The 13,985-nt window shown below is 40.1% G+C and overlaps 1 protein-coding gene across 1 annotated transcript in view; it reads left to right on the forward strand.

The window, feature by feature from the left end:
* The window catches only part of AQR (aquarius intron-binding spliceosomal factor), a 70,413-nt gene that overhangs the window by 6,909 nt on the left and 49,519 nt on the right, over window positions 1-13,985 (forward strand). Inside the window, exons 2-14 of the mRNA XM_063440073.1 lie at window positions 361-417; window positions 608-648; window positions 2,079-2,114; window positions 2,793-2,913; window positions 3,032-3,175; window positions 5,016-5,084; window positions 5,622-5,722; window positions 6,405-6,481; window positions 7,119-7,183; window positions 8,224-8,340; window positions 8,510-8,623; window positions 9,492-9,595; window positions 10,499-10,601. Of these exons, the coding sequence (XP_063296143.1) occupies window positions 361-417; window positions 608-648; window positions 2,079-2,114; window positions 2,793-2,913; window positions 3,032-3,175; window positions 5,016-5,084; window positions 5,622-5,722; window positions 6,405-6,481; window positions 7,119-7,183; window positions 8,224-8,340; window positions 8,510-8,623; window positions 9,492-9,595; window positions 10,499-10,601 (1,149 nt within the window). The remainder of the gene's footprint in view (window positions 1-360; window positions 418-607; window positions 649-2,078; window positions 2,115-2,792; window positions 2,914-3,031; window positions 3,176-5,015; window positions 5,085-5,621; window positions 5,723-6,404; window positions 6,482-7,118; window positions 7,184-8,223; window positions 8,341-8,509; window positions 8,624-9,491; window positions 9,596-10,498; window positions 10,602-13,985) is intronic.

A 13,985-nucleotide genomic window follows, 5' to 3' on the forward strand; every position in this document is an offset into this window, starting at 1 on the left:
TGTCAATGAGACAGCCACTAGAGGCTGGATTAACCCATTTATAAACATAGCAGTTTCTCTGAAACTGCTATGTTTATATAAAAAAGGGTTAAACCTAGAGGGACCTGGCACCCAGACCACTTCATTAAGCTGAAGTGGTCTGGGTGCCTATAGTGGTCCTTTAACTGCAACTGCTATGATTCTCAGCACTGCTTAGTTGAAGGAAAACCGTACCCCCCCTAAACTTGTCTATTTTTGTAATTAGTTTTGCAAGTTGATTGTCGGCTTACTGTTTAGTGAATTGTATCACGCATGGCTATAATCTAAGTGAAAAGACAAAAGCAAAGTCATTAAATTGGATTATGTTCTTTCTCCATTCAGTTGGCTAAATCATACTGGGCTCCACATTCAAAGAAGAAATTGCCCTTTGATTATAAGGTAAGACAATGTATTTTTATAACCTAGAACCTTCCTCTATAATGGCCCAAGGTAGCTGGAAATATTGTTGGTAATCTTTAAATGATTTTATGATTAAACAGCAGAGCACATTCTGAGTACTTTCCCCTCTCACTCGTCTCTCTACATTGATAAGAAGCCCATACAGTTTTTTTGTTTGTTTGTTTAACAGGTAATTGAAGATATATATGTAAAGGAAATTTCCAAATCAAGGTATGTTCATTTATAAAATGGAAATGTTTGTGTTGTTCTCTATCCTTTATCTCAGTTTGCACCTGCAGCTTTAATTGCTTGTGCAGGGTCCTTGGCTATTACATTCACTTCCTGCTTCCTATCGTGACAGCCCTGACCCTATAACCGTTACTAGAATCAAACGCCCTACTGGGTGATTGAGACTACAGTCCAATAGCTAAGTGTTGCAGTCTCTTTAAAGGAACACTAAAGGGTCAGGGACACAAACATGTATTCCTGACCTCATAGTGTTAAAAACAAGATCTACCCCCCCTGGTCGCTCCTTGCTCACCTAAATATGTGTTTACATTGCTGCCTACTAAGACCTCTAGTGACAGTCACTCAGACGGCCCCTAGAGTCCTGTGTCGGTGCTCTGCATGGAGGTACTGAATGTCATCCATATAGAACGTGCGTAATATCCTTCCAATGCTTTCCTATGGGAAAGTATTGGCTTAGTTGAGATCATTAAGATCTCGCCTATGGAGGCGGATAAAGCAACAGCGAAACCAGCACGGCGTGGGAAAAAATGTGAGCATAAACACCAATCATGTGATCGGAGGGGGGCAGGTACCTAGACAGACAGACACACACACACAGACTCTCTCTCTCCCTCTCCCCCTCCATCCCTACCTCCCTCCCCCTTTGGGAGAGCTGAGTGGACTTTCCCTGGGATCCAGTGGGGCTGTTATTCCTGTGTGCGAGGGAGCAGTAATCTTCCTGCAGCTCCTCTCTGATCCCTCGCACTGTCTGCAGTGATGCCGGCATAATTATACAGCGCGAGGGAGCAGAGAGGAGTTGCAGGATGATCACTGCTCACTCGCATGCTTCCCTAGTCTGCTGTCTCCAAGATATCCATGGCGACCGCCTGCACCATCCCTAGGGCGGCCGTCTCCATACAGCCCAGGACGGCTGGCTATAAAGTTTCCTAAGCCAGCCGCCCTGTGCTGTATTGAGGCGGCCAGCTTAGGAAGCTACTACGCTCACTCAGTCGGCCGCCTCCATGCTCCCGCAGGCGGGCAGCCAGCTTCATTGTGTGCCTAGCCGGTCACTTAAGGTAAAAGGCTAACAAATCCCAGACGCCAGGCCAGAATTTGTAGTTGTCATGGTGACCCAGCGCCTGTGATTTGTCGAGCCCTGGGTTAAACTTAATTTGCATCATAGGTTAAACTCCATTTCCATACTAAAACACTGCACATAGAGACCCCATGCAGCATGACCACTTGAATCACTGAAGTGGCCATGGTGCTTGGAGTTACCTTTTGTACTGTTCACACATTTTGTACTGTTCCTCGTTTAAGTACTATGCATTCTCTCCCCCTTCCCCCCACCCCCACCCCCCTCCCCCCACCCCCCCCCTCCCCTTATTGGCAACATTGGTGACCTCCAAATTATACACTTTGTTTCTCTGTAGGTTTGCTATCAGGCGGATAATGCTGTTGGAGTTCAGGTGAGTTCATTATTACGTTTTTACTTCTGAGCATCAATCTACCCAATCGGCACATGCGTTCCAGTGAGCCATCTGTAATCGTGAATGCTATAACAATGGTTGATCATTTACCAGTAATAACTGCTCCTGTCCTTGCTATGGTCACTAGACAAATGGATAAACTAGCTGCTCTCTCTAGTTTAAACCACATACATGGCGCGTCTCACTATTGGCAAATTACAGCTGTTTCTGCTCAAACTCTCAGCCACGATTATAGTGAGTTAGAGAGAGTTATTGAAAGAAGTGAGATCAGAGATTTTTACATGAAGGATTAATTTGCACATGCTGTTCATAAGTTTTGTACTATACAGTTCTGCCCCTTCTCCCTCCTGCCCCATGCCAACCTTCAGCCTTTGCCTTCTTTTCTCCAGTAACACAGCTATAGGGAGCTAATGTGTATATATTTATATTCCTAAGTCTCTATGCAGCAGGGGTTGATGTTTAATTTATTTTTACCCGACATAATTGCAGGCTACAGTTAACTTAACTTGGCTGATTTAAATGAATCTAAATGCACCAACCTTATTGTTTTCATATATGGCAATATGGTATGTAAAGAAGACATTCACCCTGTTGTGCATCCGGCTGTTTTGCTATGGTTTTTAACTAAACTGAATTGTCTATATGATGTTGTCACAGCCAGTACTTGGAGAACTACCTGTGGTTGAATTACAGTCCTGAGGTGTCCAGCAGGCCCTACCTGATGTCTATCTGTTGCATGGTAAATGAGAAGTTCCGGGAGAACGTCCCAGCTTGGGAGGTAAGGAAGAAGTCTGAGTTCTACGAGCAGATGTTCATGTCCATTCCCTGCTATTGATGTGATTGAGAAGACTTCTGGTTAATGTTGTGATTAAATTTGCTTTCTCATTTGTTCCCAGACTTTCAAGAAGAGGCCACAGCACTTCCCTTTCTTTTTCAAGAGTATAATGGAAGCTTCTGTAGCCGAAGATGCAAAAAGTGACTTCTCCTTGCAAGAGCGAACGATCCTACTGCTTTTCCTAGATCACTGCTTCAACAGCCTGGTAACGCTATCTATTTCTACCTACAGTTAAACACTCCAAGCACCAAAGCAATTGTAGTGTGCTGTAGTGGTTATGGTGCTAGGAGTGCCCTGGTGCACCCCATTGTAAAGATTCAAAACATTTTAAAATGTTAGAATGGTCTCGGCTCTTACCAGGGGTCCGCCAAGAGCCGCTCCCCGCCTGGATTCTCTCTAACTGAGATAAGCCCAGGGGTGCAATTAGCTGATGCTCTCAGCCAGTGAACTAGGAGAGGCAGTAAGCACAACCTGGCAGACTGGTAAGAGATCAGACCATTCTAACACAGTTTGACTATTTTCACTGTAACTGCTACATATAGCTGTAGTAGTTATGGTTCCTGGAGTGTTCCTATAACGTTCCAAGTTCTTATGCAAAAACACTGAGGAAAGCTAAAGCAGCTTTTCATATAAATGTTCCCTGCCATGTAGATGGTCAGATTGATGATTCTGGTACTGGCAAACCCAGTTAATGATACTACTTACAGCCAGCAACACACTTTTCTAGTTAAGATAATGTTAACTTTGTGATATCATTGCCTTTATAACCGTTTCAGACCAGTAGAATATGCAATACCGCAATAGTATCACAATAGAATAGGGTTAGTTGTAATAACTACACATTATTGTATTCTGCCGGGACAGAAATGTCTGATCCCAGGGTTAATACTTTATGTGCTTTCTGTTTAAAACTATTGCCAGTAATCTAAATTCGAATTAAACAGGGATTGTATCTAGTGCAGTGGTTCTTTCTGACAGGAACACAAATGATATACATGACATTAGCTCTTCCACTGTAATGTAGTATATAACAACACTTTCATTAGGTTCTTCTCAATGTGGAAAGGGTCTCTGATTTTCTTAGGAAGGCAGTGATGCTACTGAAAACAAATTGCTGATCTCTGATAAATGTGGTGGTTCTGTGCTGTCCGTTGGTGACTTACTGCGTTTTGTTTATTTATACTAATTTCACAGAGAAACAAAGTATACATCATGACAGTGCTCGTTACAGAGCAGAGCGTATTGTAAGCACTAAATGTCAGCATAGTGTAATGATCATTTTTTTTACTTTTAGAGAACTGTTGACAAACACAACAGTTCAAAGTAAGCCACTGTGTTGGAATACTTAGCTGGGGGGCAGGGGACTGTGAGAGCACACAACCAATGGCTGTCAAACTAGAGACAGGCCTCTCCTGCTTTGATCTTTCATTTAAGCCACAGGTCCGAGTTCTTTTCATGCAGGTGTCCAGCCTTCAGTTTTAGGCATAAGAGTAGGCAGGTCTTGCCCAAACAGTTTGTTTATTAAAGTCATCATAAAAAGTAATCTGAGCTGGAGAAATTGCTGTTACTTAGATTGGGTCAGACCTGCCCCAAGCAGACTCTGTTTTGGGCCTTGACACAGGTATTAAGAACCGCTGATCGAGAGGATAGCTTTGATTTCATTTATTTCTGATCAGAATACTAATAAAAAATTAAAATTAATTGGAATCGTATTCAGCAAACTGTTACTGTATTTTAAAATGTGTGTTGTGCATTGCATGTAAACACTGTGAGCTCAGTTATTGCATATATACATGCACACTGTATAGGCAGCAATTATAATGGATATATAGCAATATGACTTCAGTTTGCCAATGAGGAAGGAACCTGTCTTTGTGCTATAGCTGCACTGTGTAAATAAATCGGTGATACTTAGATAGTGAAACTCCATTTGGTTTGATCTTGGTACAAATTTTATTGTGCACACCAACACAATGCAGATTATTCACAGGATCGCTCCCTCTGAGTCTGTTTTATTCTCTGTTTTTCTTTTTCTTTTTTTTCAGGAAGTTGATTTAATCCGTGGACAGATTCAGCAGCTTATATCACTCCCTATGTGGATGTGTTTGCAACCAGTAAGTTAAATTTACAAAATCTTTAGTTTTAAAGTTGTTCCCCCCCTTTAAACAATGAGTGAAATATGTTAAATTTAGGGGAAAATAGTTCTTAGAAAACAAAAAATCCTAGTGGTGCGTAGCATTAATTTGTTAAGCCTTTAGCTAAATCATATGTAGTATAGCAGGATGTCTGTATATTGAATAACCTGAAGCTATTGTACTGATATATTTGATGATTTTGTATGTTTATACTGTGTGCTTGTTTGAGGCTGAAGCTCTAGACCAGTGTTCCCCAACCCAGTCTTCATGGCCCACAAACAGCCCAGGGCTTGATAGTATCTCCATTGGAATGAAACTGTCAAATACATAAATACTGGATTGTTGGTGGGCCATGAGGACTGGGTTGGGGATCACTGCTCTGGACCATCGCTGGTCTGTTGCTGGACTGCTTTTTACAGCATCTAAAATCATCAAATGTCCAGGAGCCACATTGGTGGGCTATCATTGCCTAGATGTGGCTACGGAAAGTCCCAAATGCTGTTTTTACTTTTTTAGCCTCGCCTGGAACTGGAGCTGAAGAAAACACAAAAGCTGAGAAAGTTCTGGAACCTGATAAAGAAAACTGATGAGAAGTTGGACAAAAAGGCACATGAAGTGTATGTATCCCACAGTCCATTCACAATATTCACACATTGCCGTATGAGCATTTAATAACAATCCACAAGTAGTTTTAGGTAATTAAAAGAACACTTTTGTCACCAGAACAACTACAGCTTAATGTATGTTTTCTGGTGAGTATAATCATTGCCTTCAGGCATTTTCATGCAAACACTGCCTTTTCAGAGGAAAAAAAAGTAATGGTTTGAGGAATATGACAAAGAGTTCAAGGTGTTGCCGTGGCCTCCAGAATTCCCCAGATCTCAATCCGATTGAGCACCTGTAGGCCGTGCTAGAACAACAAATCAAATCCATGGTGGCCATACCTCGCAACTTGTAGGACTTAAAGGATCTCTTTATATCTTGGTGCCAGATACCACAGGTGGAGCCCATACCTTGATGCCTGTTTTAGCAGTTTGAGGGGGACCTACACAATATTAGGCAGGTGGTTTTAATGTTGGGGCTGGTCAGTGTATACATATCATCCAGCATTATAAAAGGACGTCAGATCTAGCTTGGCCTAGTCCTTAAAAACTTCTTCTTATAGGGAACCTTGTTTTTATCTCATGAAGTCCTCTTTAAAAATCAAGCTATTCATTCTTGTTTATTTAGTTTGTATGCCATTAAAGTTACACCATTCTAAGCCATACTCCTTGCTAATGCTTGCTTGCAACCTTTCAGAGCCATCCGGGAGAGAACATTTCTTTGGCAGCTCATACAAAAGTTCCTGTCTGTGCTCCGTTCCATTGCAACTTCAGGTAATTGTCATCTCTCTTATACGGCTAATTTCTTTCAGAACCTGGGCAACCTCAGAGGTGACCAGGAAAATACTGTACCTACCGCTTTAATGTATTGGATGTGAAGCCATAAAGATGTCTGATCACTGGGGTAGATTACTTACACACTGCTCAAGCAGTAGCCCTGATTTAGGGATAAATATGTGATAAAATAAACCGCCTCGTTCCCTGCATTACCAGTAAAGACTAAGAATTGCCTGCACTTACTTGTTTGCTGATAATTAGTCAAATTAAAAGCAATATGCAAGTGTTATGGAGTGTTATGAACTATGAATGAAATCTTTCTCAGCAATAATACATATAGTGGTAGATTATACTGTTAAAAATAAATGCGTGGTAACCATAAACTAATTGCCATGAAAAAAAAAAATATACAAATAATTTACAGATAATTACCGGATTTACACTATATATGTATTGTATTTCTCTTTGAGGTTCAAATTGGATTTGCATCTTCAACTAAGATTGATATTTATATATATATATATATTGTGTATTTATTTATTTTTGGCATATCTGAATTTCCCGTGATTTTGTATTATTTACCGTTACTGCCTAGTGACATACATTCGTTGTCATCTTCACTTCTATTCTGCAGGGCCGGCATCCATGGACAGTTTACATTACTGTGAGCGCTTCGTAGAATTAATAATTGATCTAGAGGTAAAGTGTATTACATCTGTCATTGTGTCTTGGTTTACACAATAATTTGCCAATTTTGTCCTTTTTTTGGCCATTGTGCCAATTTCCTTTTTTTTTATTTTTATTTTTTTTATTCATATAAATTGAGATGTCATGAAACCGTATTCCCTTCTGTGTAATTACTGCAGATATCACCTTTCTTTGAGCCTCTAATGGCTTTTCAATACAAAAAGTTTCACATATTTTCTGTGTGATTTGTTCACTAAAGATTGGGAGACGTTTATCAAGGTGTCTTGTACTGAAAAGTAGTGCAAAGAAGGAAAAGAGTCTGCAGGTTTCCATGGTGATTGCTGCACTTTGCAACATTTTTCAGAACATTTACACACTGATAAATCTCCTCCACCGAGTCTAGCCGTTTTTCTCATGGTAATCTTGTTACCTTTGATGATGATTAAACTTAAACTGTTTTTGAACATCAAGTTAAGTGACCTCTTTAACAGACAATCCAAACATCAATACACCTTCAATTCATTTAAGAGGTTTTGGTATTTTGTTTTGCATGTTCATAGACATAGAGAAAGGAAACAATGCCTGTTTGTAGTTTCTCAGACGGTCTGCAGCCAGGTAGAGAATTAAAAGCAGAGACCGAGCTGTGTGCATACATAAAACATAGCTGTTTTCATACATTGTAAAATGTATTATTTTTTCTTTTTTGGTCACGCATTCCTGAACAATCTTTGCTTTTTTTTAATGCATAATTTATGAGAATAGCAAATTAATATCTAGAAAATTACTTACATTTTCTAAATATTATATGCATAATGCATTAAAAAAAATTAAATAAATGTGCTTCCCTTCAAAGTTCCTAAACTCGCAGCTCCATTAACAAGTAATTTTTTTTTTTTGGGGGTGGGGGTGTTGTTTGCCAAGCAGGAGTGTATGGGATATGCAGTCTACCACAAGCCACATAGGAATATGTCAGCACTTTGTTTAGTGTGTGTGTGTGTGTGTGTGTGTGTTTATTTATAATCTATAATGCTCTCTCTGTCCCCATTTCTCAGGCCTTGCTACCGACACGTCGCTGGTTTAATACCGTTCTAGATGACTCTCATCTTGTTGTCCATTGTTACCTATCCGGCCTCAGCAAGAGAGAGCAGGAAGGACATCTTTTTTCGCAGGTAAGACTCGGACAGGATGGAGACCTTTCTACTTTGGTAGACTGGCCTTGTTCGTGTAATTCTCTGTGTTATATCCTATGATCTCTGGTCGTTTTGGTAGCTGGCCATAGAAAACGAGGAATACAGATTTTAAAGCATGTAATCTTGTTCATACTTTGTTTCTGTTTAGCTTCTAGATATGTTGAAGTTTTACACTGGGTTTGAAATAAACGACCAGACTGGGAATGCTCTCACAGAAAACGAGATGACTACCATCCACTATGATCGAATCACCTCTCTGCAGGTGAGTCTAAGCTTCATTCATTGGATTTTACTAGCAGCTTTGTACTCTCTCGAAACCTCAAATGATCAGAAAAGTAGATTATAGAGTTAGACCAGGAGCAATTAAATAAAGTACTGGACAGCCTATAGAGTTTTATATATATTTTTTAAAATAAAGTAAAATATTTTTTTTTATGAACTATTAGGTTGGACAGGCAGAAGGAGGAAGCAGTCTATAATAAGTGTGTATAAAATAATGCATAATCCGTTACTCCCTATTTTACACTTGACCTGCCTAAAGTAGGCTTTAAGGGTTACAGCAACACTTTTTTTTTGGTGGGGGGGTTAGGGGGGAACCTTTGTCTGGGTAAAATCCCCTGTTGGGCACTATTAATTAGGTTACTTGCCTGTAGTCCTGCTCCGGGTGAAGCTCCTGGCGCTGCCTTACCACCCCGTTCCTGATGTCAGCCAGGGCCTTGTGCAGATTTTGCAGCGCATGCACGGAATCTACGGGGGGGGGGGGGGGGAATACATTTTATTTATTTTAAAAACTAGCTATTTTTTGGGGAGGAAGGCAGGGGATACAAAAGCTCTATATGTCCGTTGTCTGTGTGCGCTAATGAGGGATTTTATGCACAGAATTGACATTTAGAAGCACGGAATGCAGCCAAAGTCACATGTGCCGTGGGTGTAACTAGCCTCTGCCACACAAGTGCAGAATTAAGTTTACTTGTATGGTGGTCAAGCATCGGCTCATTAACATATTTCCTGTTAATGTTTACTTATGAGCACATTAAGAAAACATTTTAATGCTTATTTATACATGTATATTAGATTTACAAATATTGGATCATTCTCATTCTGTTTTGTCTGTTTGTTGTTACCCGCAGAGAGCAGCCTTTGCACACTTCCCTGAACTCTATAACTTTGCGTTGTCTAATGTAGCTGCTGTGGACACTCGGGAATCTCTAGTGAAATGTTTTGGACCTCTTAGGTAAGCGCATTAGCCTACATCATAGCATAGTGTGCACATTGTGGACACCCTCCTGCTAACCTGTCAATTCCTTATTTTATGAGTATAACTTTGTGATGCTAATAATTGTGTGGGATGTTCCATGCCGTATGATGGAAAGTATTTAATAGAATTCTGATACTCCATTTTAGAATTCTCTCTTCTTGCGTTCTACAGTTACAAGCTGTGGCTCCATGCTTCCATGGCTAGGCACAAGCATTGAAGCCATGCGGGTTGGTTTAAGGTTTATTGTTGTGTCTCCATGACTTACCTTGGGCAAAACACAAGATATTTGAAATGAATGTGTAGATGTCACAGTTTTGGTGGAATATCTTTAGTACACGTTATCGTGTATGAATGATCTATGTTGATGTGTGAGTTGCTAACAGGCCCTTTCCATGTGTTTTGGGGCTCTATGTTTTTCAAGTTCATTATTCGGTTGAAATAATTATTCAAATGTTTACTATCCATGCAAGAATCAACAAAGCTATTTGTTTCCAGGAAAACCATGCGCTATTAATGCATACCGTAATGAAAGTACATTCACACATTACTTTCCAGGGGACACGAAGAAAACCTGTTTCTGGTGGTCATTTTTTTAGAATGCCCGCCTGTTCACCTTAGAGGCAGCGCTGCTCTAATCATCTTTTCAGTTTGCACATTTTGGGATCCTTTGTGGTGTGCTGAGTTGTGGACAGTTTTAGATTTGCATGGTAGTAATTTGCAGTAATTTCAAAACTGAATTCGCCATCACTCTGCATTACATATTGATGTCATAGAGGGGAATCTGTTCGAAAAGAGAGATGCAATTCAAATAATTATTCTAAGCAAGAGCACTTTCTTTTAGCGTGTTAACCGAGCATAATTATAATCTTTGTTTTGCAGTTCGAATACTCTCCACCAGGTGGCATCCTACCTCTGTCTGTTGCCAGCTCTGGCTGAAGGGGAGGAAACTAAATATGACAAAGAGTTTCTCTTGGAGCTACTGGTAGGTGCATTTAGACCTTTCTTACTAATCCTATTTCTCTGTTTAATTCTGTGTGTTGTGTCTTCCTTTTATTCCTGCCGCAGCAGTACTACGAGAAATGCTGATGGTGTAAATTACAATAATTTTGTTTAAATACAGTTAGTTTTCCTGTAGAATCTGTTTTGTATTCAGACACTCTGCCTGGAAGTATATGTTGGATTCAGGAAGATTGGAGGGTGAGTAACAAGGAAAGGAGAAAGGCAATCTCTCGCTCCGTAGGAGTGTGTGCTGAGAACTGATCTGGCTGTTACATTTTGTTTTAATTCAGGGAATACATTTTGTTATGCTTGCTACTTAAATACATATAGTATATAGAGGAGAAAGGAGTAGGCAACCTTCGGCACTCAAGATGTGGACTACATCTCCCCTGATGCTTTGCCAGCGTTATAGCGGTAAGAGCTTTATGGTAGATGTAGTCCACATTATCTGGAGTGCCGAAGGTTGCCTACCACTGATGGAGTATAACTTCTGCCAGTAACAGCTGGCTTCTCCAGGATCATGAAAAATGTGTCATCTGTCATCATCAAAGTCCTGCAAGGTTACTAATGCGTGTAATTGACTGTTTCTACCCATACAGCAGATCGGGGGCTGTTGATGTGGAATTATTAAAAATTATTATTGTACTTGTATTGAATTATTGTACTAACTCCATTTTAACCTTATATTGTGACAATCCTCCATTTTGTCCTCCTAACCTGACTTCTTCAAATCCTCCATTTTGTCCTCATGACTTAACTTGTTCATTTTAAAACTACCTTACGTGACTGAACTTCTCAACCCAATTAATACAGTAGACAAAGACCGTGTTTCCTACAAGGACAAGTACCAGGAGGTGCTGGCTACTCCTTAAGACTTGCCGGCTACTCCTTAGGACTTGTAAGATAGTATAGTTTGAAGGCCACGAGAACACAGTAGTAATGAAATGTTCTATTCATAAGAGACCTTGCACCTGGACATGAGGCCTGATATCACTGACTGTGTAAAATGACGCTCAAGCCCCCCTTTCCACCGAGTAAACCTCATGCTGGGAAAGATGGCGCCTGAGCCTTCTGTCCACACCCTTGTCCAGAACAATACCACCTCCCGGTGGGAGGACACCTAGCTGGTCACTCAAACCCCTGAGCCAATTAATAATATTGGTGGGTGGACACGAAGTTAGTCACATAATGTTTAATCCAATCAATGATGTTTATTTGTTATTATCTGATATTCAATGATGATGTCATTTTGCTTTTAAAAAGATCTGCACAACTGTTTTCCAACCAGATTGTATTAAATTTTCTGAAGTGCTTTTAACCTGAACTCCATGTGTCAGTGTGAGCTTACTTCTGCGTATACGCAATTTAATCATCTCAGATTTGGACAGGAACAGATAGACATTTAAACATATTTGTTTATTTCTAAATTAATCTACATCACTGTTATTACGTTATCCTTATCTGTGGTATACGAAGAAAATGAAAAAAATTAACCTAGGGCCAAAATTTAGATATCACAAGGTAGAGGGCACAAAAAAAGGGGGGGTAACCCCTAAATTGTGAATATCATAGAGAATAAACAAAAAAAGAAAAAAATGCCATTCTACCTGTGTATGATTTGCTGAGAAAGATTATAGGCTTAAAAAGTAACTTTTAATAAATAAATCTAGAATAAAAATATAGAAAAGAAAAATAATATGAACAGCAGGAGTGAGTGGAGAGTATAAAGCGAGTAAAACTCTGTGACTACCTATATAAGCTGTAAAAGTGTATACATAATAACACTAATGCTGAAGCAATACTGTTTTGCTACAATGTAACATCAGGGTATTCCCAAGTAATACAGGTGATACTGTATTATATATCACTAATAGCTGTAACAAGAGGGGGGGGGGGGGGAGATGAGACGACTGCTAAACCAGTGCTGCCAATAGTTAAAAGATTTATGGAGAAGTAACGCCCTACATGATAGTACAACTAGCAACATGGGTTAACTCCACATACAATAATTGATAATGTTCTACGGTGCTTAACCTCAAAGATAATGGTTCAGCTGAGACAGATTTCTGACAGACGGCGATTAGCCAGTTAAATATCACAAAAGCTCCTAGATCATAGCAGCGTATGGATAATAAACTAGGTTGCTGTCAAGCAGTAAAGTTTAAAATAAGGGTTTGCTGACCTGGCTCCGTTTGTTCTGCAAGATACCTAGCAGTATATTCTAGTGTAACAACGGCTGCCTGCACTGAATGATGTTTTCTTGTGCTTGACCACAGCGGAGCACAAAATAGTAGCTCACCTGTGAAGGACTGCTGACAGGCAGCAGTTAACCGGTTAAAAGTCAAATAAGTTGCCTAAGTGCTAGCGGCATCTAAATAGGTCAAAGTATAAAGAGAGGGTTTACAAACAGTTTTTGAACAGGTTGCCTAGGTAGTAGAAAATATACAGACAGTGACAGAGGAAGGCATATAGAATAAAGATTCCTAAGTCTTGTGCCTTCGAGGGCACCCCTTAATAAAATGCCTGGTCCCCCCATAAATCTAAAAAAGGAAAAAGAAAGAGAAATAAAGTATGTACAGAGTACACAAAATTAGTGTTAAGAGTCTCCAATATGCACTCCTGAGATGCTGAACATGAATGAATTTGATGTTGGTAATTTAGCAATTGATAAGCAGAGAGTTAGGTGCCAACACCAATAATGTGTCAGTATGTGTCCAGAGCCCCTAGTTATCTGTGGTATTTCCAGTCGCTATCTGTGTTCTAATTGGCTGCCCGGTGCGGCCATGCATGCGCAGTATAGCATTTATTTCAATTGGAGCTTTTTTCTTTTAGGACTAAAACTCATAACACATAAATCCCTTAAAAGAACACTTCAAGCACCATAGCCAGTGCAGCAAGCTGTAGTGTTTATGGTGCCAATAGTGACCTGGCAGCCCCCTCATTGCAAGCAGTCAAAGCATTTTTACAAAGGATTGACTTACCTGTGGTCCTCCAGGCACTGCTTCCTGCATGCACTACTTCAGACCAAGGCTTGGATAATAAGCGGAGGGCAATCACCTGATGGTCTAAACAGGACTTAGTGGAGGCTGGAAGCAGCACAGATTGTACTGCTCAGTATAGTGGCTATTCTGCTTCAAGTTGATCCTTTAACTTCTGCATATATATCAAAACAGTCTCATCATGTTATTTCTTATAAAAATACCTTTTTACTTAAAGGAGCACAAAAATATATTCCTGACCCTATATTGCTACCATCTAGCCCCTCTGCCCGCTACTGGCCCTCCTAAATATAGTCAAATCTTACCTTTATTCCAGTTACTTCTGGCTCTGCCCCTGATCTGCCTGCTTGACTGACATCAGAAGGGAT

The sequence above is a fragment of the Pelobates fuscus genome, chromosome 13 (genome assembly GCF_036172605.1).
Source record: "Pelobates fuscus isolate aPelFus1 chromosome 13, aPelFus1.pri, whole genome shotgun sequence".
NCBI classification, from domain to species: Eukaryota; Metazoa; Chordata; class Amphibia; order Anura; family Pelobatidae; genus Pelobates; species Pelobates fuscus.